This window comes from Aquarana catesbeiana, linkage group LG13 (genome assembly GCF_042186555.1).
Source record: "Aquarana catesbeiana isolate 2022-GZ linkage group LG13, ASM4218655v1, whole genome shotgun sequence".
NCBI classification, from domain to species: domain Eukaryota; kingdom Metazoa; phylum Chordata; class Amphibia; order Anura; family Ranidae; genus Aquarana; species Aquarana catesbeiana.
The window spans coordinates 236,294,109-236,319,788 of NC_133336.1; the positions used below are offsets into that span (position 1 = coordinate 236,294,109).

At 45.4% G+C, this 25,680-nt stretch overlaps 1 protein-coding gene and 3 non-coding genes across 4 annotated transcripts; all 4 read left to right on the forward strand.

Moving 5' to 3' along the window:
• The first annotated feature begins 56 nt into the window (after positions 1–56).
• On the forward strand, positions 57–25,068 carry KHDC4 (KH domain containing 4, pre-mRNA splicing factor). The gene is given in 13 exon segments (XM_073609556.1): positions 57–160; positions 163–182; positions 437–516; positions 1,416–1,468; positions 1,604–1,767; positions 1,867–2,078; positions 5,901–5,961; positions 8,034–8,091; positions 11,511–11,764; positions 14,273–14,425; positions 18,210–18,322; positions 19,674–19,765; positions 20,434–25,068. Coding segments are annotated over 13 exon segments (1,560 nt in total). The 5' UTR covers positions 57–60; the 3' UTR covers positions 20,634–25,068.
• Positions 3,044–3,174, forward strand: LOC141120797 (small Cajal body-specific RNA 4). Its single transcript, XR_012239950.1, has one exon.
• On the forward strand, positions 6,992–7,122 carry LOC141120798 (small Cajal body-specific RNA 4). Its single transcript, XR_012239951.1, has one exon.
• On the forward strand, positions 10,716–10,843 carry LOC141120796 (small Cajal body-specific RNA 4). Its single transcript, XR_012239949.1, has one exon.
• Positions 25,069–25,680: the final 612 nt, after the last annotated feature.

A 25,680-nucleotide genomic window follows, 5' to 3' on the forward strand; every position in this document is an offset into this window, starting at 1 on the left:
GAATGTATCGCTTTTATTGTTATTTTTGTAATCTTGATTTAATCTTCTTTGCAGGTCCAGATGCCCGGCAAACCTGCCGCTGCTACCAAAAGCAAAGATGATCTGGTGGTGGCTGAAGTGGAGATCAATGATGTGCCTCTGACGTGCCGGAACCTGTTAACGAGGGACAGACCCAGGACGAGGTTCGTGTTCCCAACTGCTGAGAGAGCCGCAAAGCCCCCTGGCATGCACTTACTGTTCAGAAAATCTTGCTGAGCAAGTCAGACTTCTTCACCCAGATTGATGGATTGGAAAGTCTGGATCTCATTGCTCAGCAGGGTTGTATAGAATAAGGACATCCCTGTGTAGCCGATCACCCAGGCTTGCTGATCCGTTGGCAAAAATCTGAAGCTTTTTATCTTTTGGATAAATATTGCATTTTTGTTTTGTTTTCCAGATCAGTCGGTTGAGCGGGGCAGCGGTGTCCACGCGGGGGAGGTACATGACGCCAGAGGAAAAAGCTAAAGTGGGCCCCAGGTATGTCTGTCTGAAGATGGCGGGTGGTCCGCTATGGCACACTTGACATAATTGGGCTTTATGTGTGTGAAGGATTACAGGTTGTCTGAGTGGGTCATTTATGTTTTCCATGTAAGCGTTCCACTGAGACAGGTAGCTTCTTGAAGAGCAGGTTTAACCACTTACCCTCTGGAAGATTTACCCCCTTTCTTGACCAGGCCATTTTTTGACATTGGGCACTGCGTTACTATAACTGACAATGGCGCGGTCGTGCAGCGCTGTACCCAAATAAAATTGTGTGTTTTTTTTTTTTTTTGTTTTTTTTTTTGTTTTGTTTTTTTTCCCCCACAAATGGTTTTCTATTGGTGGTAGTAGTTCACCTCTGCATTTTTATTTATTTTTTTTCATGGTGGGGGGGGTTTCATGGTGATCTGACTTGGATGCGACTTCATTAAAATCAAGGGGCTGAAAGTCTGGTCAATTTAAGACGGCTCTCATAGAGAACCATTGATTTTGACAATAAACTACCATCCTGAACGCGATTTTATCTGCTTTCAAAAAAAGTCACTAAACTGCTATAAACAACTGAGTGTGTATATATACACATAGGGTAACATTAAGGAGAGTTCAGAGGATGCTGGAAAAAAATGCCCACCTGGTCCTAAACGTGAGTTTAGCAGCTGCAGTGTACATGAGGCCTTAGTATGTCTGCTCAGTTATTTAATACTTATATTTTTTTGTAAACATTCAGCTGTGATTGGTGTTCACTGATTAGCTGTGAATGTGATAGAATATGGGGTGGTTAGGTTACCTGTTGGATGTTGGAGACCATTTTAAAGAGTCCCTATGAATACAGTCTTGTGCAATGATGAGTGTGTATATGCTGCATCTCTGATGTGTGGTGTTGGTCACTTTCACAGCGATCGGCCGCTTTATCTTCACGTCCAAGGCCAGACGAGGGAGCTTGTTGATCGTAAGTTGGCGCTTGTTTTTAGCATTTGGCTATGCAGAGTGTATGACACTGTGCACCATAACTGTGTTGATTTAGGTTCTGATTGTCAGGAAAGAAGGCAAATGTTTTGAGTGACCCACCTCTTGCTGTCCACAGGAGCTGTGAACCGAATCAAGGAAATTATCACCAACGGAGTGGTGAAAGCGGCCACAGGCTCCAGCCCCACGTTCAATGGAGCCACTGTGACAGTCTATCACCAGCCGGCCCCTGTCACCCCTGTGGCACCCTTATCTTCGTCAAAGCCTCAGTTCCAGTCAGGGGTAGGTATTTTCATGGGCACCTTTGTGTGTGTTTGTGGTTTTTTTTTTTTTTGTTTTGTTATTGGTGCCTTATGAATTGTTTGCTGTCACCTCCCACAGATGCATTATGTACAGGACAAGTTATTTGTGGGTTTGGAGCACGCCATCACCACGTTTAATGTGAAAGAGAAGGTGGAAGGACCCGGCTGTTCTTATCTTCAGCACATCCAGGCGGAGACTGGAGCCAAGGTGTTCCTCCGAGGAAAGGGTTCCGGTTGTATTGAGCCCGCGTCTGGTCGAGAAGCCTTCGAGCCCATGTATATTTATATCAGGTGCGTGGCTCAGAGTTACACCTTGTCACTCAAGATTAACTACCCAAAGATTTAGCCCCCTTCATTACCAGGCATTTTCTTATTTTTGCGGTTCAGCATGTTGCCACTTTAACCACTTTCTGACCGTCGTATAGCATAATGACGGGCGCAAAGTGGTTGTATTATCGTGATTGGACGTTATGACATCCAGCAGGATAAGCTGCGATTGCGGGGGGTGCGCAGCGTGGCAATCGGTGGTGTCAGTCTGACACACCGCATCTCCGATCTGGTAAAGAGCCTATGTTGTAGGCTTTTTATCATGTGGTGAGCTGTGTCCAATCACAGCTCATCACATGGTAACTAGGAAGTTTCGTTTTAACGGCTTTTCCTCTATTCGTGCTGACAGGCTTGAGTAGATGCACGCTGATTGGCTGCTTTCCTGGGGCGGGGGGGGCTGGGGGGGGGTCTGCGCTGATAATCGGCACATTATCAGTGCAGACCCACCGAGGAAGACCACTAGGGATGGCACTCTGTGCCCATCAGTGCTGCATATAAGTGACTTTTCAGTGAAGAGAAATTCTTAGATGGAAAAAAAAAAATATATTTGTAGAGCAAAAAATAAAAACCCCAGTGGTGATGAAATACCACCAAAAGAAATTTTGTTTGTGTACAGCGTCGCATGACTGTTCAATTGTCATTCAAAATGAGTCAGCGCTGAAAATTGGACTGGAAAATATATATATATATATATATATATATATATATATATATATATATATATATATATATATATATATATATATATATATATATATATATATATATATATATATATATATATATATATATATTTATTTATTTTTTATCTTCCTGTGGCGCAGTAAGTGGTATCAAGCTTTTTAGTACATGCAATCACTGGTGACCATTTTTAGGACTGACCAGATTCAAGCATGAATCAACTTGTGTCTGGTCCTCTTTAATGATGAACTGGAGGGTGAAGAAAGCAGGGTCTGTGAAGTGAGCTTCTGCTGATACTGCCCTCCTATATGAACTGGTTGGTCAGAGAGCAGCCGAGACAACAAGATACTGTCTGGGCTTATTGCACCATCCTACATCCTTTCAAAGTAGCTCTTATAATCGTGACATTAAAGTGTAAAAAAAAAAAAAAAAAAAAAAAAAAAAAAACAACCTTGAGGCTTTATAACCCTTTAAAGCAGGGGGTCTCCAAACTATGGCCCTCCAGTTGTTCAGGAACTACAATTCCTGTCATGTCTGTGAATGTCAGGTTTACGATTCCTCATGGGATGTGTAGTTCCACGACAGCTGGAGGGCCGCAGTTTGGAGATCTCTGCAAAGGGTTTGTCGCTATGTCACTTTACATGTACCCCCTCCGGTTTAGGCTGCCAGTAACAATAAGTGTTTTTAATTGAAAAGACTACCTGTTCTAACACCTCAGTAGTGCGGTCACGTGGTCTTCCCCGTTCTATGGAAAGGCTGAGATTCCCCTGTGATGTCAGCTGGCCATCACAGGGGGATCACGTGACCGCGCAGCGGCGGTGTGGGAAAAGGTATTTAACCTTTTTTTGTTTTAACCAGTTCCGGACCGACCACCGTGGATAAACGTTGCTTCTTTGCCTTTTTAAATAGCTGCCATAACCCTTTTTTTTTTTTTTTTTTTTTTTTTTTTGCTTTAACACAAGTGGTCTCAGCGGTGGATTTGCCGTGAGATCACTTTTATGGGAGAGGTAACAATCCGATTCTGGAGTGAATGGGCAGGAAGTCGAGTGAGGGCATGATGGCCCCCACTCAACTCTATGCCCTAGAAGGATTGGTGCGACGTCAAATTTCACTTCTGGCCTTAAAGGGACAATTTTTTCGTAAGTGTAAATATGAGATCTGAGGTCTCTTTTGACCCCCAGATCTCACATTAAAGAGGTCCTGTCATGCTTTTTTCTATTGCAAGGGATGTTTACATTCCTTGTAATAGGAATAAAAATGATCAAAATGTATTTATTTTTTTTCTGAAAGACAGTGTAAAAATAAATTATATATAAAATTTAAAGCGCGCCCCCCCCCCCCCCCCCCCCCATCTCAAAGCTTGCGCACAGAAGCAAACGCATACACAAGTCGTGTCCACATATGTAAACTACGTTCAAACCACACATGAGGTATCGCCACGATCGTTAGAGCGAGTGCAATATTTCTAGACCAAGACCTCCTCTGTGACTGTAAACTGGTAACCTGTAGAAAATTTTTAAATATCACCTATGGAAATTTTTAAGTACCGAAGTTTGTTGCCATTCCACGAGCGTGCGCAACTTTGAAGCATGACATGTTGGGTATCAATTTACTTGGCATAACATTTATCTTGTATAAAAAAAATTTGGCTAACTATACTGTTTTTGTTTTTTTTTTTTTTTTTAACTCTAAAGTATATTTTTTTTCCAGAACATTGCGTTTGAAAGACTGCTGCGCTAATATGTATGTATGTGTTTGGGGGTTCTAAGTAATTTCCTAGCAAAAAAATACAGATTTTAACTTGTAAACAAGTGTCAAAAATAGGCTCGGTCCAGAAGTGGTTAAATTATCACATGTATACAATGGCAGCCTGAACCGGAGGGGGTACATGTATTCTGCATATTGCAGCTGTATAGCGGTAATTGGGGAGCCGCTCTCACGCTGACAAAGGGAGAGGGGAGAGACTGTCAGAGAGCAGCAAGAGGACAGAGGCACATAAAACTGACCACGGTAATCATGGATCAGCAGCCATAATTACCGTGGTCAGCACAGATGGGGACGACCACACAGGAACTGGCAGGATCAACCAGGTTTTTTACAATTTTTTTAATTTATAAAAGACCAAAAATGTTAAAAAAAAAAAAAAAAAAAACACCTACATTTGTTCTAAAACATCTCCAAGAAAATCAGATTTCTTCGTACATTATAGGCCAGAATGTATTCTGCTACATGTCTTAGGTAAAAACCAAACAGCGTTTTTTGGGGACTCTATACTATTAAGGACATTAGTATCATCCTGATCGTGATGAAGATACTGATCCATACAGACAGTACACTAGTAATGACTGTGATCAAAGACTTATAGTGTGGCTGACAATCTGACACTAACAGACACTGGCTGAGAGGGACACTAACTGACATCGCTAGTGATACTATACACTGTCACTGTACTAATGACGCTGGCTGGGAAGGAGTTAACCTCAAGGAGCTGTGTGCCTGACAAGTGTAATATGTGCTGCTTTTACTGACACATCTGGCTGCTTTTTCTCCTGATTTCAGGGAGAAGAAAAAGCCAAATCTCTGCGTACAGTTTGTGTGCTTTGTAAACACAGAACTCTTTGCCATGATTTGGCCATAGCCAATCAGCAGGTGTACAGCCATAATCTTTGGCTGCAACCTGCTGACAAACAGCTCAGATTTCCCCTATAGATGACTTACTGTGCCATTGTGTCCCTGTTTGGAGATGTCCATCTTGGTGCAGCGACATTATCACGTCATCTGATGACTTGTTGGGTAATGATCAAGCAGCAGAGATGGAGGAATTGCATAACCGCAAAAATGGATGAAGCGGAGAAATCCTTGCACTTTAGATTGTTGGGTGAAGCTTCTTCTCCAGCAAGGAAAACGGGGAGCAGAAGAGTAGTGACTTCTCCTCCAAATCTAGTGGAACGATCAGTCCCAGGCAGCAGTGCCTTCGCTGATCTCCCACTATAGATTTACAGCTATGTGGCTACGTAACAGGAGTGCTGAAAGGAAGAACTGAATTTCTTTTTTGTTTTTTTTTTCCCCCTTGTAATTCCTTTTTTGTCTTTTGTGTCTCAACAGCCATCCAAAGCCCGAAGGACTGGCAGCTGCTAAGAAACTCTGTGAGAATCTCCTACAGACAGTAAGTGTCATTGTGTTTTTTGAAACCTTGGGGTTGATTTACTAAAACCTGTAGAGTATAAAATCCGGTGAAGCTGTGCATGGTAGCCAATCGACTTCCCGGTTTTATTGACAAAGCTTCATTGAACAAGCTAAAGTTAGAAGCTGATTGGCTACTATTCACAGCTGCACAAAATTTTGCACTCATCCCGATATGATTTTTAATGGCTTTTGGATAGCAGTAGACTTTTCTGTACCGGATAAACCTTTTACTGTAACTACTAGTAGGAAAGGGTTATATGTACTTTCGGGCTTAGGTTGTGTCCTCAGCTCCCCCCCCCCCCAACCCCATTCTTGCCTTACGTTATGCACATACAGTGACTGGGAGACAGTGTATTCTTAGAGCTCAGGCACTTGAGGGTCAACTCTCCGCACCGGAGTTGCTCTTAATCAAAATCATTAAAACTAAACACGCATCATTTATGAGGTAAGTCCATCCAGTTGACAACCATTTAGGGCTCGTGTATCCCATTCACATCAAAGAAAAAGATGTGAGGCAGTGCTGTGAATATCCATGATCTTCTCACTCCTTATGTGCTAATAAACTCAACAGATATCTAAAATACATCAAATAACAATTATTCCATCCACAAAAAGTTCCAAGTCCAAATAGCACCTGTGATCAGTAGCACCCCCTGTGCTTTTTGGGCTTTTTGTGGATGTGATAATTGTTTGTATTGTAGATATCTGAATTTATTAGCACATAAGGAGTGATACGATTATGGATATTCACAGCACTGCCTCACATCTTTTCTGTTTGATGTGGATATGATATAAGAGATTTAGGTTTGGAAAAGGTAGCAGTGATTTTCACTGATTTTATTGGTTTTATAGGAAAAGCGCATTTTTGTTTGTGTGTTTTTTGTTTTTGTTTTTTTCCCCTCTGGCGCAGTAAGTGATGTCTATCTTTTTAGTACACGCAATCACTGGTAACCATTTTAGGACTGACCAGATTCATGAATCCACTTGTGTTTGGTCCTCATTAATGATGAACTGGAGGGTGAAGAAAGCAGGGTCTGTGAAGTGAGCTTCTGCTGATACTGCCCTCCTATATGAACTGGTTGGTCAGAGAGCACCCAAGACACCAAGATACTGTCGGGGCTTATTGCACCATCCTACATCCCTTCAACATGCCTTTTTCAAAGGAGCTCCAATAATCAAGCAGTTGAAGTGGCAGGGAGGGGGGGGAGAAGCAGGGGGAGGCAGAAGGGATGGGTGGGGAGGAGTGGCTGGAGGCAGGAGGGATGGGCGGGGAGGAGTTGCAGGAGGGATGGGTGGGAAGGTGCTGCTGTAGGCAGAAGGGATGGGCGGAGAGGAGCGGTGGGGGAGGAGCAGCGGAAGGGATGGGTGGGAAGGTGCTGCTGTAGGCGGAAGGGATGGGCGGGGAGGAGTTGCAGGAGGGATGGGCAGGGAGGTGTGGCTGGAGGCAGGGAGGTGCGGCTGGAGGCAGGAGGGATGGGCGAGGAGGAGTGGCTGGAGGCAGGAGGGATGGGTGGGGAGGTGCTGCTGGAGGCAGGAGGGATGGGCGAGGAAGAGCAGCGGGAGGAGTGGCTGGAGGCAGGAGGGATGGGCGGAGAGGAGCGGTGGGGGAGGAGCAGCGGGAGGGATGGGCAGGGAGGCGAGGCTTTCCGCAGACCACAGAACTTAGACAAGCTGGGCTCTTGCACCACGCACCTATACAGTCAAATCCATGACAAAGGATGAAAACTGACCATGTTATAGATCGGCAGCCATCATTAGCGTGGTCAGTTTACTGTTGAAGAGGCGCAGGCAGGATCAACCAGGTATTCAACATAGGAAGGGGTGAAAGTCATTGCATTACTACAGACCATATTATCATGTGTTAAAGTTTCCCCCCCCCCCAAAAAAAAGGATCCTGTTTCTTTAAGGCATTATATACTGGGTGTTTTGTGCTCTGACAAGCCAGATGAGGCTAAATGCACCTGTGGAGTTGAACCGTGTTTTTTTTTTTTTTTTTTTTTTTTTCTATAGTCTATTCTAAAACTGAATTATTAATTCTGAGTGTTTTTTCAGGTACACGCCGAGTATGCGAGGTTTGTGACTCAGATCAGCTCGACTTCTGCCATTCCTGGTACGTTCCCTTCTCCCTAATCTGCTTCCTGCAGTAACCCGACCCCGACACTTATCTGTGGAATGCCAGCAGACACTTGGCATCTTTACATAAATTCCCTCAGCCTTTCTATTAATAGATTTCCAAGGAACATTTGCAGATCTTTTCTGTTTAAGAAATCTCTGCTTGCAATGCCTTTTACACTTTAGAACTTTTTGTTTATGTGAGAAAAATGTTGAATGGTGTCTGTGGCACGGTGAACTTTCCACAGTTGAGAACAAATGACAGCACTACTACCTCCCCAATTATGCATCCATGGCTGGAGGACTGGTGCTCAGGCATGGATTGCAGTCTGATAAAGAACCAAATCAAATGTAGCAGGACATTGGCTTTGTGTGCAGCACAAACGCTCAACGTGTTTCCGCCATAGCGGCTTTACTCATGAGGTGGTAGCATGTGAACTGTGCTGCACACACCGATGTCTTAAAGCTGATGTCCTGCTGCATTTGACCATGGTGCTGGCGATCTAAGGTTCCGCAGTCATCTATATTTTTTTTTTTTTTTTCATTTAAAGGAGATCTGTACCTTTCCTACAAGTTGTCCTTTTGTAGGAAGTCCAATGCCCCTGAATGACTACAGTCTCTGCATGTTTTCACTGTGCGGCCCTGTCTCTGAGCCTTGCAGCATTTCTTCTGAAAGCATCCTAGCTTGGCTTATACTTGAAGCGTAGTTCCAATTAAAAAATACAAGTCAGCAGCTACAAATACTGCAGCTGCTGACTTTTAATAATTGGACACTTGGCTGTTTTAGGGTCCAGCGAAGCGGGGGAACGAAGCCCCGCTCATCTCACCCTCCTCTCTGCGGCGCTGGCATTGTCACTGTGGGCGCCCGGCTGTCGCTTCACAGACTGGCAAGCACTGCGCATGCGTGAGCCGCGCTGTGACTGGGCAATCATCTGGAACCTGTGATGTGTTCCAGATGATTGCTGAGAGGGAGGGGGGAGAGGTGATCTTCCTTCCAGCGCTGTGGGTGCGCCAGGAGTAAGTGGGAGCTGGAATCCTCTAAAAAGAGGGTTTTGGATTCCCCCCCACCAAAAATGACATGCCAAATGTGACATGTCAAAGGGTCACCTTCCCTTAAAGTGGAAGTTCCATTTTTGGGTGGAACTCCGCTTTAAAGTGATTGTAAAGGGGTTGCAATGTTACTTGCCTGCCCAGATCCTCCTCCTTTTCTGGGGTTTCCTGTTGGCGCTCCTGGCTCCTCCTCCTTCAGCGAGTGCCTCCACGGAGAGACAAGGGGCACCTGTGCGGGCGCGCTTCTGAGTCCTGCTGTGTCCATTGACACAGACAGTGGGACTCGGCCCCGGCTTTTGTGTCACTGTCAATGGCTCCTGCTGCTATCACTCTATCCGATGAGGACCCGAGACAGCAGCTGGAGCTGGGGGGCAGCTGCAGCACAGGTTTTTTTCTCCTTAATGCATAGAATGCATTAAGGTGAAAAACCCTGAGACTTTACAACTCCTTTAACCCCATGGTACTGACCGTCTTTCGACCCTTTAACAATTCTAAGTGCCGGTTCACACTGGTGCGATGCGAGAACACTGCAAATCCACTGCGTGTTCCCGCATCGCATGTCAGTTCACACTGCCATATGCGAATCGCTGGGGAGTGTCAATACATTGTTAACGACACCCCCAGTTCAGCTTGCATATCGCACTGCGAACTGACAGTTCGGACATGAATCGGATCGCACATGTGTGAACACACATGCGATCCGATTCTGGTCCGAACAGAAAAAAGGGTCCTGTGCATGTTTGCACCGAATGCGGTGCGATATCAGCCATACTATCTCTATGGCTGATATCGCACCACACAGACATCGCATGTAATGTGAACGGCAGTGCACTGCGAATTACATGCGACGTCTGTGCGATGTTTGGCATCGCACCAGTGTGAACCGGCACTAAAAGCCCAGAGGCGGGCATTCAGGTCATGTGACTGCTGTGATTGGCCTTCACAGCGGTCACATGATAGGAAAGCTCCCAATCACAAGTATGCATCAGGAGCTTTCTGGTCCCCGCCAAATACCATGCAGGGAGTGTGCACGGTAAGTTGTTTACACAGGGCTGCATGTATGGGTGCTATCAGCGCCAACAGGTTAAGTGCGTGTGTTGTGACCCTGATTTCTGGGCGGAGCTGTACTTGTGGCAGTCCTGCTGGGTATGGCTCCCCACATAATGGCATAATCACCGATCGGGGTCAGGGGTAAGTAATTGTCCAGGTTGTCTGCACCCAGGGGAGTAGCGATCAGGTTGGAAAGACCAAAAACAAATTTGACGCATCATACTTCTCTGTCCATTGGCCAGATTGCAGAAATGTCTTTCTGTAGCAGAGCTTTGGGCACCTAACTTTTCCTGGCTGCTGGGACACACACACACACACACACACACACACACACACACACACACACACACACACACACACACACACACACACACACACACACACACACACACACACACACACACACACACACTTTTCACTGACAGGTAAACAAGGCATGCCAGGCAAATTTAGTGGTCCTGCACCAATAGCCTGTCGTTTGTCTCCCAAAGGATAATATGACAGATTCTTTATCTCTGAACATGTGGAGGGTGAAGAAAGCAGAGTCTGTGCAGTGAGGCCTTGCTGATACTGCCCTCCTATATGAACAGGGTGGACAGAGCAGCCAGCTAATAAGACATTTTGCAGGCTGACTGCACCGCCCTACATCCATCAACACACCACACTTCACTGGAGACTACAGATTTGAGCAGATTAATAGGATAGAGCCGCAATCGAGACTGCTGTATTTTTCCACAGAGTGGGATTTGGTTTGATCCCGGTATGACCCGCTGGCAAAGCAATAGAGCTTGGAGATAACTGATTCAATAACAAATGAGCAATAGCTCACTGATGATGCCATCTCTGTACTTCCTCCGTTTAGCTAATTTCATTTGACAGGCTTCCCTTCTGCAGCTTCGCTTCTACTCCCAGCTGCCCCTGTGCTTGTCTCATTGTCATTGTGCTGCTCCAGGTCAGCCAGTCAGTCGGGTATCGGGTGGCCCCCCGGAAACTGCGCAGCGACACTGAGACAACCTTGCTTTGTGCTGCCTGCATCTGCCAGTCTCTGTGACTGATCCAGCGCTATTCTCAAAGACGCGGGGGGCGGCATGCATGTGATAAGGAGGTGGGTTGCAGGACCTGGCTGTACGTTCTGGCAGGTCTTGGATTACAAAACTGCCAAAAACAAAATAAATCCTTTTGACAGGTGCAATATACACACATGCTCATTTCAATGGTTTGCCTAGAGTTCAATTTGTTTTCAGCTTTACCTTTAAGTTCTGCCATAGCTCCATGCTTTACAGCCCTTTAATTTTCTGTCTTGTTTTTTTATTCCAGGATACACGCAGGTTCCGACAATGGGTGCAGTAGCCTTGCAGCAGCCCTACTACCCAACCAATGGCTACCAGACTGGATTTCCTGTGGTGCCAGCGTTACCGCCTCAACAGCCGGTCCAGGTTCCTTATGTGGTTCCACCACCGATGGGCACCCCTATGCACCCGATGCCTTCAGTTGTGCCCACCTTGCCAGCTCCAGTGCCCTCAGGGCCAACGCAGTATCCAATCCCACAGCCTCCGGTCACCACCATTCCTGTAAGTGCCGTTGTAGACTGGATTGAATCGTTAAAAGTAGACCTTGCACTCCAAAGTAAGGCCACAGCAAGTAAGTGGACCTTGCTTTGTAGCGCAACGTCTGTTATTATAGGCCTTGGAGGTTACACCAATAAAATTGTATAGATTGCGAAACCCAAGGCAGCATCAAGGCACGTTTGCCACTCTGCCTATCCTGACCAGAGTTCTGCACCTGTAATGTCAGGATTTGGCAGCATGGTTCATTATTGGACGAGGCCTGATCAGCTGGTACAACAAAGCCCTACAGTAGGGCTCTTTATGTGACACCCCAGACCTGTTAAAGCAGAGCTTCACTCCTCTCCGAAAATGGCAGTTTTTTTATTTTTAATTTATTTTTACCTTGTATGTTCGAGCCGCCCTCGTGTACGTCATTCGGCTAGGCGAACGACATGCACTGTGCACCCGTTGACTCCTGGGATATGCACGTCGCATATCTCAGGAGGCATTGTTCTTCATTCAATAAAGAGAAGGGGGCAGGCATATCGACTTGTCATCGGTAGGCCCGCCAGCTGAACCTGGAAAAGCTGGCGCCTACCGATGTCACACCAAAAAAATGGCAGCATGGGGCCAAGCGGTGGCAAGACAGAAGAGTATGCTGTCCAGTTCTGGGCACCAGTCCTCAGGAAGGATGTACTGGAAATGGAGAGAGTCCAGAGAAGGGCAACAAAGCTAATAAAGGGACTGGAGGATATTAGTGATGAAGAAAGGTTGGGAGCACTGAACTTATTCTCTCTGGAGAAGAGACGCTTGAGAGGGGATATGATTTCAATGTACAAATACCGTACTGGTGATCCCACAATAGGGATAAAACTTTTCCGTGCAAGGGAACATAAGACACGTGGCCATTCGCTAAAAGAAAAGCGGTTTAACCTTAAACTGCATAGAGGGTTCTTTACTGTAAGAATGTGGAATTCTCTTCCACAGGCAGTGGTTTCAGCAGGGAGCATTGATTTAATTTTTGAAATTATTAGATGGATACCTAAACGACCGCAACATACAGGGATATACAATGTAATACTGACATATAATCACACACATAGGTTGGACTTGTGTCCTTTTTTTTTTTTTTTTTTTTTTTCCCAACCTCACCGACTATGTAATCCTAGCCTTATACTGATGGATCCGTTGGGTGGGTGAGTATCTGAATTGGACAGATGATAACCAATGGCAAGCGGGGGTTAAAAGATCTGCTTTAAAGTGCTTGTAAACCCTGGTTAAAAAAAAAAAAACCCTACAAGACAAAGGTATAATGAGCTAGTATGCATAGCATACTAGCTCATTTATGAATTACTACCTGAGATCTAAGCCCCCGCAGCTGTCCTAGTCTCCCCCTCCGGCCGGCGACCTCTCTCCCGGGGGTTACTTTCGGGTATCGCGGCTCCGACCTGTGATGGGCTGGAGCCGCGATGATGTCCCTCCCGTACATGCGTGCGGGAGCCGCCGGAAACAGCACACAGACTAAAGAAACGGCACATACGTAGAGATATCCAGGGTAGCTACAGGTAAGCCTTATTATAGGCTTACCTATAGCATAAAGTTGTTGTAAAGAGTTTACAACCACTTAAGGTCCATTATAAAACTTAGCTGATCAGAATAAATGGGGGGGGTCCTGTACACACGATCAGAAAATCGTACGAAAAATACCGCTTTCAAATCGATCATGTACGATAATCGGATCGTTGGTACAGAGCTTTCGAGAGCCGATCAGGAAAGTTCATCCGTCCTCTTTTTTTTTTTTTTTTATCGGACATGCACGGTTTTTATTTAATCAGTACAGTTGTCGTTCAAAAATGCAATACAAATGCATTACATCACTTCTGCATTATTCTGTCGTATGAGAATTTTCAGGACTTTGGTAAACTCTTCAGATTCAATGTGAGATTAGCATGCAAAATAAGATCATTCGTCCGATAATCTTATCGCGTGTACCGGGCATTAGGCTTTCAAGGGTGCCCATTAGTCTTGTGGGGCTTCACCCAAAAGGGAAGTTCTGCTTGAAGGCGTCCTCCTCTGCTGGGTTTTGACGGATACCTGCTCCCAGCAGAAGTGTCCCCCCCCTCTCTCCCCCTCCCCATCTTCTGGGACCTGTGATGTGTCCCAGAAGATTGCCGGACCATTCGCAATACACAGTGCGGCTCGCTCATGTGCAGCGGGCATCCAAGCTGTCGCAGCCGGGTGTCCACAATTAAGATGCCGGGGACTGAAGATGGGTGGCAAAAAAACGGCTGGATTGAGCACATCGCTGGATCCTGGAATAGGCGAGTCAAGTCAGCAGCTACAGTTTTTGTAGCTGCTGACTTTATATTTTTACAAATATGAATCTTTAACCAAGGCACTCATTATTATTTTTCCACTTGGTGGCTTTTTTCCCCACTTATTACCTGTGCAATGCAATCCTTTAGAGTTGTATTGTCCTATGTCTGTTAACTAATGGAATACCCAACATCACCACTGTGTTTTCTCATGCAGGCACCATTGAATTCACCTTACTTGCCTCCTGGCGCAGTAAAACCGTCGCCGTCAACGGCGCCTCAGCCACCACAGAGCGCCCCCCAGTGTCAGAAGAGAAGATTCTTGGAGGAGCTGCCAGAGGAGCAAGACGCCAGATTGTTGGGATACCAGGTGCTATAACTTCTCTATATACACCCGGGGTTCATTCTAGATGAGCACACCACTTTGTATTCGTATTCTAATTCATTGAAGGGTCCAGAGCTATAAACTCTGTATATAGGTGGTAGTGTGCTCGGCTGTACACCAACATGCTAAGTGGCCCGATTTTTAGCTTAAGCCTAGAACGCAGGCTGAGGGGGTGTAGTTTTTTTTTTTATTTTATTTTTTGTGTGTTTTTGTATTTTTTTGATGGCTGGTAAACATGCATGTTCATACTGTATTCAGACAACCAAAAAAGGCATCAGCTGAATTCTCAAAGATTCATAGTACCAAGTTTAGATCTGCTTTAAGTCCATTATAAAAGATAGCTGTTCGGAATAAATGGGAGGGAGGGGGGTAGTAGAGTCCTGTACGAAAAATACCCCTTTCGAATCGATCGTACGATAATCTGATAGTACCCAGTAGACACCCAGTGATTCCTACAAGACGTCCATGTATTGTATAATAATTCTGCCTCACCCATATACTGAGATGCAGAGATTCCCTTAGACTCCGGTCACATGTATGCCGGTCTCTCTGCAGAGTATGGTGCAGGTTTCCATTCACCGGTTCAGGTGGGAATTTATCACTGAAAATCGCACCTGTACGGCACTGAAAAAAAAAAAATGCGCAGAACTCTTTAAAACCACAGCCGCCCTGCACGTCTGCTTTTGAGAAGGCTTGCAGGATTGCTTGTTATGCGAATCAGATGTGAACAGAACCGCCTTATTCTAATTCTTTCCCCTGGACAGATATTTGTGCTGTAGTGACACCTTGTGGTGAAGTTGGGGCATGAATGGCAAGCTTTACTTATCCGTATATAAATATGGATAAGCCTTGCGAGCTATCTTGTGTGTTCACTTGAGAGTTTTAGCATGAAATCCAAGCAAATTTATTATATTTCTTATATGATTGGTTGCAGTGACTTGCTGGATTTAATGAATTTGGATCACAGCGTGACACTTTATTGATTTGTGTTGGGTATATACTCTCTTGTCCTGGGGGGTCTCCAAACTACAGCCCATGGACCACATCTGGCCTATCACAAGACTTTATCTGGCCCGCAGCCAGGGTCAGTGGTGTATCCTCAGTGCGCACAGATTGGTGATTAACCACTTCCATACCGGTCCAGTTCTGGCACGCCTCTCCTACATGTAAAAATCATTGTGCTCTTTTTTTTTTTTTTTTTTTTTTTTTTTATGAATTTTAAAAAATAACAGTATTTACCTCAATTTTTTTTTTTTTTTTTTTTTTTGTAAAATGTGAAAGCTGTTAAATAGAAAATAGACACCCAACATGTCGCGCTCTAAAATTGCGCACACACGTGGAATGGTGCCAAACTTCGGTACTTAAAGAGGAACTGCGGTCTGCTCACATAATTTGTAATAAAAACATCTTTGCCATTCTGAAGCTTCCCTCCAACCACTTTCTTAGAGAGATCTATATCTATATATCGATCGCACACCTCTCTATTAAAATTTAGATCGAGTATATATACACACTATATAGATATAGAGAGAAAATATACTCTGTGATTCTGTACTTGCCAAATGCTGCAGAAATCTCCCTCTACTGAGTCTGGCTGCAACCATTTTAACTGGGCAACTGAAGCTGCTGCCTTTTTTCACTTCCTGGATTTACAGACACAGAGGCGCACATGCAGCGCTCATTGGCCCTCTTATGACTCATCCCCCCTGCCTTCCTGGCATACTCTCAGAGTAAGAGAGAGCTGTGCATGATGTCATAAGCCTAGGCTTTTTTCCAGACAAACAGAAAGTGGGCTGTATAAGGTATTTACTGGCGGAAAAAAAGTTTTACTATCCAAAGTTATTTTCGCTTCTGCGTGTGAACAAGGGGATGGGGACGCTTTTACATTTTATTTTATTTTATTTTTTTTTTTCATCTGCTGGTGCTGGAAGTGACGTTATAACGTCGTTTCCGGCCTCCGAGGGTCATAGAGATGACCAGGGATCATCTGATAGAAGAGATCTAGATTGTGTTTTCATGCTTTTAGCACACATTGATAGATAAAAGGGGCTTTGGGTTGTGTGTTGCAAAAAGTGTTCCCGTGGCTGCCAATTTTAATTTCCGCTGTTTCCTTGTGTGGGCAATACGAAGCTGACGCCTAATCATTTTGTTATGGCAAGGAACTTGCCATATTGTGTACTAAAAAATAGGGCCAAATGATATATTGCTTTTAAATTGCTAAGCAATCAAAATGCTATTAGACTACAGTGGGGAAGGGTTAAAATTGTATATAAAGACAAGAACAAAAATGTAATATATTGCAGCTTACTAGTCCTTGCATATGGTGGCTGCATTCGTTTTCTTCTGGCCAAGAACATTTTTATATATCAACGTGTTGTGCTGTCATGTATATGTGACAAAATGCCTTATCTGTGATTAGACAAACACTATTCCATCTTTAGAATAGATGTGTAAACTTGTATACAATGTAAAGTCCAAAACTAATTGTAGATCCACAAGGTGAAAGTGAAAAGAGTGTCCTTCCAATTTCAATCGATGCAAACACCCAGTGCTTCCCACAGGATGGATAGGGAAAATATACCAGATATTAAGACCTTCCAAGGTCTATATGCGCATCAGTGAGGAATCACTCCTCACTTTGGGTATATACACCGCCTCAGCTGTTCAGCCTACTTAGTGGACTCCAATGATGCATCTCCCCACAGCAATTATCCTTTTAGGGAACTCCAAAACCCGATCACACGGTATACCATATGGAAGAGGAAAACAAACTCATTGTGCAACATTTATTAAAAAGCACACAAGAGTTTTTATTTCAAGGTTCTACTTCCCTTTCTATACTCTCTAGTCATCATTGACTGTACCCCCTACTTTTCTAAGGTTTTACTTACAGTGAAGATGTTACAATAAGACTTCTTAGAAAGAAACGTTTGTCCAACAACCCTTAATGGTTGCCTTAATGTCACTGCTGCTCCGTGCCTAGCCTGACATATGTTTCGTCCAATGTCTTCTGTGAGGCAGTAAGGCCCCTTACTGCCTCACAAAAGACGTCCCATTGGACGAAACGTAGGCACTCAAATCACTTCTGCTACAAACAGAATCGCTGGCTGAAAAGTTTCCTACCTGAATGGGGGATGGGTGCCTGTAGGTGTATGCATCATCCCAGTTTAACCACTGAACCAGAGGATGTCCTACGGGCTAGAAGTAGTTAAAGGAGATCCATGGTAGCACTAAAATCCTGATTCTTCTCAGACTCTTGGATAGTTATCACTTGAACAGGCATCCCCACGTGAAGATTTCTCTTTACCTACTATTCCAGTGACATTTGAAAATTGTGCTTTTTATTTATTTTTTTTTCCTCTTTCTGTCCTGGTGTAACCCTTCCCTACTCCATATAAAACATGTGCATTGAAGTCAAAAGTTTCTTTCACAGGTGGTCTGTCTGTGTCTTAACGCTGCTTCTTTATTAGAAATGCCTCCCGCCATATTTTCTGTCTGCCCTTAATTATTAATTTGCAGAGGAGCGAAGAAGCCCTGGAAATGATGTAATCTTTGTAATGTGGGTATATACAGAGGCGGCCCTCTCTGGGGGGGGGGGGGGGGGGGGGTATTGAGGGGGGAGGGGGTAATGGCTCTTCACTGCTGAGGGGGGTATAGTAGTGGGCCCCCCCCCCCTCCTTGGGCAGGGAAAGTCAGTTGATGGTGAGGAGAAGACTGTGACTCGACCTTTAGATTTTGCTAATGCCGCTGTGTATTTTTCTGCTCATAGCATGGACCCATTCATATGACTAATTTAGGTACAGGCTTCCCGGCCCAGAGCAAGGCGGACGCTCCAGCAGGCAAAGTCGAAGCAACCCCTGGCAAGGAACGTGAGAGGGACAGGTGAGAGAAGAACGCATTTAGCAATGTAGTTTCAATTGTGTGACTAGAGGACCTTAAAGTGATTGTAAGGGTAGGAATGCACCAACATATCGGCCACCGAAACATATCGGCCGAAAATGGCCTTTTCGGCAATTTGCCGAAAGAGAAAAAAGACCGATAATGCTGCCCCTGGTGCCGCCCATTACGGGGGTATCGTATAGCTCAGAAGAGAGGAGAGCTGCCGCCTGGTTGATTAGAGTGCCAGGAACATCACAGCTTTAATTTCAATAGCTGTGTGTTCAATCCTGGGACAGGTGATCTGTCTATCAAAGTTCCCCGGACAAGGGGGAGGGGCTGTATGTGACGGCGCGTGGCAGGGAACACACAGCTATTGAAATGAAAGCTGTGATGTTCCTGGCGCTCTAATCAACCAGGCGGCGGCTCTCCTCTCTTCCCCTGCACAGGCAAGGCTGCACTGGGGACACACAGGCTGGCTGCATCTGACGGGCACTGGTGAGGCTGCATTGATCTTTTATATCATGTCTGCAGTCTCTGACCATCTCCTGTAGTATGTCTGCAGTCTCTGACCATCTCCTGTAGTATGTCTGCAGTCTCTGACCATCTCCTGTAGTATGTCTGCAGTCTCTGACCATCTCCTGTAGTATGTCTGCAGTCTCTGACCATCTCCTGTAGTATGTCTGCAGTCTCTGACCATCTCCTGTATAAAAATATTTTTTAAAAACAGTCATTTTCGGTATTGTTTTCGGCCTAGTGTATTTTTCTACCCCTATGTAAAGGTTCATTTAAAAAAAAAATTTTTTAAACCTGTTATACTTGCCTCCTCCATGCATGGGTTTTGCACAGAGTGGCCCCGATCCTCCTTTCCTGGGATCCCCCAGCGGCGCTTCTGGCTCCTCCCCCGTATCGAGTGCCCTCTCGGAGACCTGCAGTCCAAGGGGACACCCGTGCATGTGCGCTCCCGAGTCCCGCTGCTGCGTCCATTGACAGACAGCGCATTTCCCCCATGATTACAGAAAAATTCCTGTTCTGCCAGACATCCACTGAGCTCCTAACTTCCTGTTTGAGTTGACAACTCTGTTGCACTGTCATCCCACACATTGTTGTCAGTCTTGCCACGTTGTCTCCTACTGTACTACAGAACACCCTAACCTTTTATCTCATAAACATAACATAAAGGGGAGGTGTTCTGTTGTCCAGGAGAAGAGAAATGGGCGGGGCTGACACTGTTTGGCGTTTTCAAAGGTAGTGAGTAGGTGGCTAAGCAGGAAGTAAAGAGCCCATTGGATGTTTTGGTTTATGGTTGGACCTTGTATGTGCCTGTTCTCCACTAACCCTGCTAATGTTTCCACAGGCAGCTGATGCCCCCGCCACCCGGACTACCGGTACCGACGCAGAAAGATGGCGAAGACCAGTCATTACCCCGGTCCTCCTTGGGCTTGGACGGTGAGTATTCCACCAGCGGCTGCTACTTATCCAATCAGAGGTCAGGAGTGGGCCCATTCCGGTTATTTATTTTTATTTTTTTTTTAAAAGGTGCCTGCGACCTATGTGCACTCGAGGCAGCCGTCTTGTATGCTTGGCTAAAGTCCTCAGGTTGGCTTTCCAGGAACAAATCGGCTGAAACTTTAGCACAGCACACAAAGTGGCTCCCCCTGTTGTGTGGAGGCGACAGGGACTCTTTAAAATTCCTTGGCCTAGAAGCCAGGCCATTGTATAAAACAGTCCCTACCGCCCTGCAAGTGATTAATACAGAGGGTGGGGATCGACTTTATACTGGTATTCATGTCTGCGGCGTCTTGTCTAACTGTTTATTTTTGTATTTTTTTTGTGTCTTCTCTTTTTTTTTTTTTTCTTCTCCCTTCTCTTCTCTTCCATGACTGCGGATGCCTGCTGATGTTCCGTGGGTGACCTGTGACATCTGACCTGGGGTGACCTTTTTGTGGCTGATACAAATGATGTTCAACTAACGTGTTTAATTCTCTCACAAATTAACGGATGACGCTTGTCTCTTTTTTTGGAGGTTCTTTTTTGTTTTTGTTTTTTTTTTGTTTTTGTTTTTTTTTTTTTGTTTTGTTTGTTTTTTTTTTCCCCCCACCTTTTTTGTCTTCCAGAACCTCCCACCAAAAAGGTGAAGACGTCCGACAAGACCTTCGGGTTGGTAGCATACGCAGGGGACTCCTCCGACGAGGAAGAAGAGCACGGCGCCCATAAGAGTCCAGGCCCTTTCACGCAAGGCTGGAACGTGAACTACCAGTACCCGGCAAACCAGCAACGAGCCAAACAGCAGATGCCTTTCTGGATGGCCCCGTAGAACTCTACCGTTTTGCATTCCAGCCACCCCCTTGCCCCCCCACACACACACCTATGTGACTTGTAGCAATAATTTGGCATGTACACAACCCCCACCTGAGACCTTGTGCTTGTTGCTTTTTTTTTTTTTTTTTTTTTTCCCAATTCTAAGCAAACTTTATTAGCAAGAGCAGGTGAAGGGATGCAAAAAACGGGATCCGTTTTTATAAAGCTTTATTTAAATCGGACATTTTTACTTTAAAAAAATGACAAAGTTGCATTTTATAAAAGGGCTGTTTTGTTTGCCCCTTCCAAAATGTACATGGATTACAGGAGGACACCGGACGAGGGCCCTTCGCTAATGCCACCCGATTATTTATTTTTTTTTTTACCTGGTCTCCTTGTGTAGGGCTGTTGACATTGCCGGGGCTTAGAGCACTTTGTGTTGGTTCTAGTTCCCAGGAAATTGGTTTGGCTTGACATTGGTGCTGAAAATAGCTGCAGTTTGGGTGGATTAGCAGCCATGTTTCTTAGCCAGCAGCCATATTATGGTGACATGGCTGCCCGAGATTGGGCTTGGAATTCTGCTCAAAGCCAGTGGTTCCATTCCCGTGATCTGTAGGTGAAGGGGTGCAGACTGTCAATATGCCCATACAGAGCAATGTGTGTAGTAAATAGAGAAACCGCCCCACTCCCAACCAGCCACCATAACCTGTATATGAGCACCCGCTACAGCCTACAAGTCTCCACCCAGAGACCATGCTCATCGACGTTTCAACCCACCCACTGAGACGAAACATGTCGGAGGCTGTGGTTTCTTGGTGGAGATGTAGGCTGGTGAACAATGGCAAAATAGCATCCTCTCCTTGCTTACCCCATGTAATCTGAAACCACTAGACTAGACTGCCGCTCCTCCAACCAGCCACTAAAACCTGTGTAGAAGGATCCGCTTCAGCAGTGGCAGCTGGTGGTTTTATTTATTTTTGTTGTTGGGGGGGGGGGGGGGGGGTTGGGGGCAGCAAACAACCACCCATCCCACCCCCCATTTGCTGGTTGGTCCGGCACTTACCCCATCGTGGCAGGCAGCGTGGTGTAGCGACTCATCTGAGTCCTCCTCCATGGTCGTTTCCAGCTCCTCCCCTCCTCGGCGTTCATTAGGATCGCCTGTCCTTTTAGCCAGTTGGGTGACAGGTGTCAAAACCCGCTTCCTGTTTGGCTGGGAGGAGAGCCAGTGTTAAAACAGCAAATATTAATGCGCTGTTGTAACACAACTGGGTGGGATGAGAGCGCACTCTCTGCGACCCGAGCCCACCCTATATTGAAGCCTATTAGAGCCTCTGTCTCTAATTGGTGCTAAAAAAACAAAACACCCATCTGGATTGGAATTCATGCGCCGGTGTCCTGAAAGGGGCCGGATGCATGGATAGGGGAGGGGGCGATGGACTGGGGGGGCGCCCTTAATGGACGGGCTGCTATAGCCTACATCTCCACCAAGCAACCACGGCCGCATATGTTTTACCTCAGTGGGTGGGATTTCTTGGCGTAGACATGTAGGCTGAAGCAGATCCTCATACACAGGTTATGGTTTTGGGTTGAGAGAGTGGCTGTTTCTCTATTTACCGTGGCTGGCTTGTCTCTGCTGCATTTCCTTCAGCTTACTGCCAATCGGGGAATGGTTTCTGGTCACATGGGGTAAGCATGGAGATGTTTCTACTCTGCCATTGTTCACCAGGAGGAGAACAAACCACCTGATATCCTGCTAAACAATGCCCATGACAGCCTTGGCTACTGATTTACCCAAACTGCAGCACAGCAGCCCCCCCCTTATTTATAGTCTTCTCTGTTCGGGGGGCCATTTTTATCTCATTTTCTAAGTTTATGTTCAGGGGGTGAAAAAGTGAAAGAAAACAAATCTTCATACTATTATCAGCCTGCTTGTTGTATATGTAGCAGAGCCCAATGTATTTCCACACTCATCACAGCCGGCTGTTTGTTTTTTGGTATTTTATGCTCCAATATTTTGTCTTGATCAGTCAGATTGGCACATGGTTACCTAAAACATGTCTCTAGACCCAGGGAATCCTTTGTTTTAAAATCTGCATCTCCCATGTTAAAGCAGACCCATCGTTAGATGTTCAAGCCCAACTCCAGGTGAAGAAAAAAAATTCCCATGCAGTGGGGGCTGTGCCTGCAATGCAAGGGTTAACTGCCCCCCCATACCGCGCTACAGTGGCAAACAACGCCCCCCCCCCCCGGATCCAGTGGTGGACTTTTCCTGATGTCCTCACGTCCAGAGCAGGTCTGTGGGCTTGACATCAGGAACGGTCCACTGCTCAAGACCATGGGTGGGGACAGGAGCCACAGGGACTGGGGAGGATCAGTTAAGTACATCTCCTGCCCCCCCCAGACAAAAAGCAACAATTTACCCTTGCAGTGTGGGCACAGTCCCACTGTATGGGAAAACGTTTTTGCCTGGAGTTGGGCTTAAAGTCTGGCTGGGAAGGATAAAGATTTAAGGCTAGGGCTATAAAGACACCTAAAAATTAAACGAAGAAAAAAAAAAATGATGCGTCAAAGCAGCTTTCGCTGCAATACCAGCCTTCAATCTGAAGCTGTTACTTGCAGTAATCCATTTCCAGCACTAGATGTCCTCTGTCTTCTGGGTTTGAATGTTAGCCAGCGTAATCCAACCCACCTGATCTGAACCTAGATTGTCATGGACAATTCCTCCACAAGGGATTTTGTCCAATGCTCGCCTCGGCTCCGGATACTTTTTGCACTAATTGGCGATCATAGGGAAAACGATGTAAGTATTTCAGGGTTTAGAAAAGCTGGAGTTGTGCTTTTAACTGTTTGTCGGCAGTCGTCCCATTTGCTGCCTACTGAAGGTTTGTGAGTGCTTATTGGATCGCTGTCTACAAACCGATTTTGTAGCTCTAAATCAGGGGTCTCCAAACTTTTACAACAAATGGCCAGTTTACCCTCCTTTAGACTTTAGGGGGGGTTAGAAATTGCCCCGGCATCAGTGGGAGTTAACGGTGCCTCATCTTTGATGTTTGGGGGGAGGAACAGTGTCCCATTTTTGGTGTCGGTGGGAGTAATTGTGACCCAACTGGATAAAGGAAAGCAAAAGGGCCATAGCTTGGAGACCACTGCTCTAGACCAGTCATCTCCAAACTGTGGCCTCAGGGCTGGATGAGGCACTTGACTTGCCTTTGGTCCTGCCTTTTTTGAGGCTCTATTCCTTCTACTGACCCCCAACGATAAGGAACCATTCTTTTTACTGATACCAACAGTGGGGCATCATTCCTCCCACTGGCATCGAGGGCAGTGCACTGTTCCTGTTACCAATACCAATGATGGGGCACTCCTCCTCCTCCTCACCACATTTTTTTTTAAATGGGGCATTTCTACTCGTGCTGTCCAGTGTGGCCCCCCTAAAGTCTGAAGGGCCCTTTGTTTTAGTAAATTTGGAGACCCCTGCTCTAGACTAATAGGACTGCTATATCTTTCTTGTAAAAAAAATAAAGCTATGTCACCAGTTCAGATGCCTAGGCAGTAGTCTCATGATCTTTTCCGAAGGGCAGGATCAGCCAAAGTGACCAACTGCACCTTGTCTTTTGGAGGGCGAGTCACTTTGTCCATTCTCTTTTAAAAGACCATCACCTTACCCATTCAGAGCCAAAGGACCGTCTCTTGGTAAAGGGCCCCAACACACTGGTACTGGCCTTGGCAGGGCTTTACCGCCGGCTCCTCCCAGAACTAAAAATCCCCATTGGTTGGACTTTGGCCATGTAACAGTGCTTGGGACTTGGCAATTGGGTGTTGGACTCGAGGAGGAGGTCACATGCTCCCTCGTACATGAAAGCACCAGGCGGCAAATGCTGGCAAGGTTAGCATCTGTGACTGGGGGCCATTTTGCAAAAACACCGTCTCTTTGCCTTGAATGGGCATGGAGATGGCATCTGTTGAATCTCGATCCATACCAGCAAGGCTTTTAGCATAGTAGGTGCAATGAAGGTGACCATTCTTTGACTGAAACCACAAACTAGCTTATTGACGTTGCTGGCAACCATGCATATTAATCCAGTGACAGGTACACTTACGTTATTTCTATCAGCTAGTCTAGACCAGAACCTTACCAGACCTTGTTAGTATCTCCTAGTATTCTCCTTAATGCCCCACGTTGTGTCCAGCCGAACCTTCTTCAACACTATAAAAACCAAACCCCCCTGCATGTTGCCGCTGCGGTTGGTGCCCCTAAGCTGCCATTACCTTCAGTTATTTATATTTTCGCTGTTCTGAATTGCCTTGAATCCTGACCACATTTTGTTACAGTAGAAGAACAGGCTCCTGCAGTGTCTACATTTCACCTCCTGCCGCCGACGCTTTGTACTTTGAATTTTTTTGGCTGTAAATATGAGAAATTTCATTGTAAATAAATGTATAAATATTCAGCATTGTGTCTGTGAATTTACTTGGCCTTCTGTGTTTTAAGCACTTTGGGGGGGGGGTTTCCCTCCTCCTCCTCGTGCGTGTGTCCCGTTGAGTAGCTTTCCCTTCACTTCCTGTCTTGTAGGCACAAGAGGAAGGAGAGGAATTCCAAAGGGCTCATGCACACTTTGACTTTAACCACTTGCCCACTGGGCACTTAAACCCCCTAACCAGACCAATTTTCAGCTTTCGGTGCTCTCACATTTTGAATGACATTTACTCAGTCATGCAACACTGTACCCATATGAAATTTTTTTCCCTTTTTTTTTTTTTTTTTTTTTTTCACACGAATAGAGCCTTCTTTTGGTGGTTTTTAATCGCCTTTGGGTTTTTTAAATTATTTGTGCTATAAAAAGGCTAAAAATTCTGTAAAAAAAAAAAAAAAAAAAAAAAAAAAAAATGCATTTTTCTTTGTTTCTGTTATAAAATTTTGCAAATTAGTAATTCTTCATAAATTTTGGCCAAAAATTTGTACCGCTACATATCTTTGGTAAAAATCAAAATCTGTGTATATTATTTGGTCTTTGCGAAAGTTATAGAGTCCACAAGCTATGGTGCCAATATCTGAAAATTGA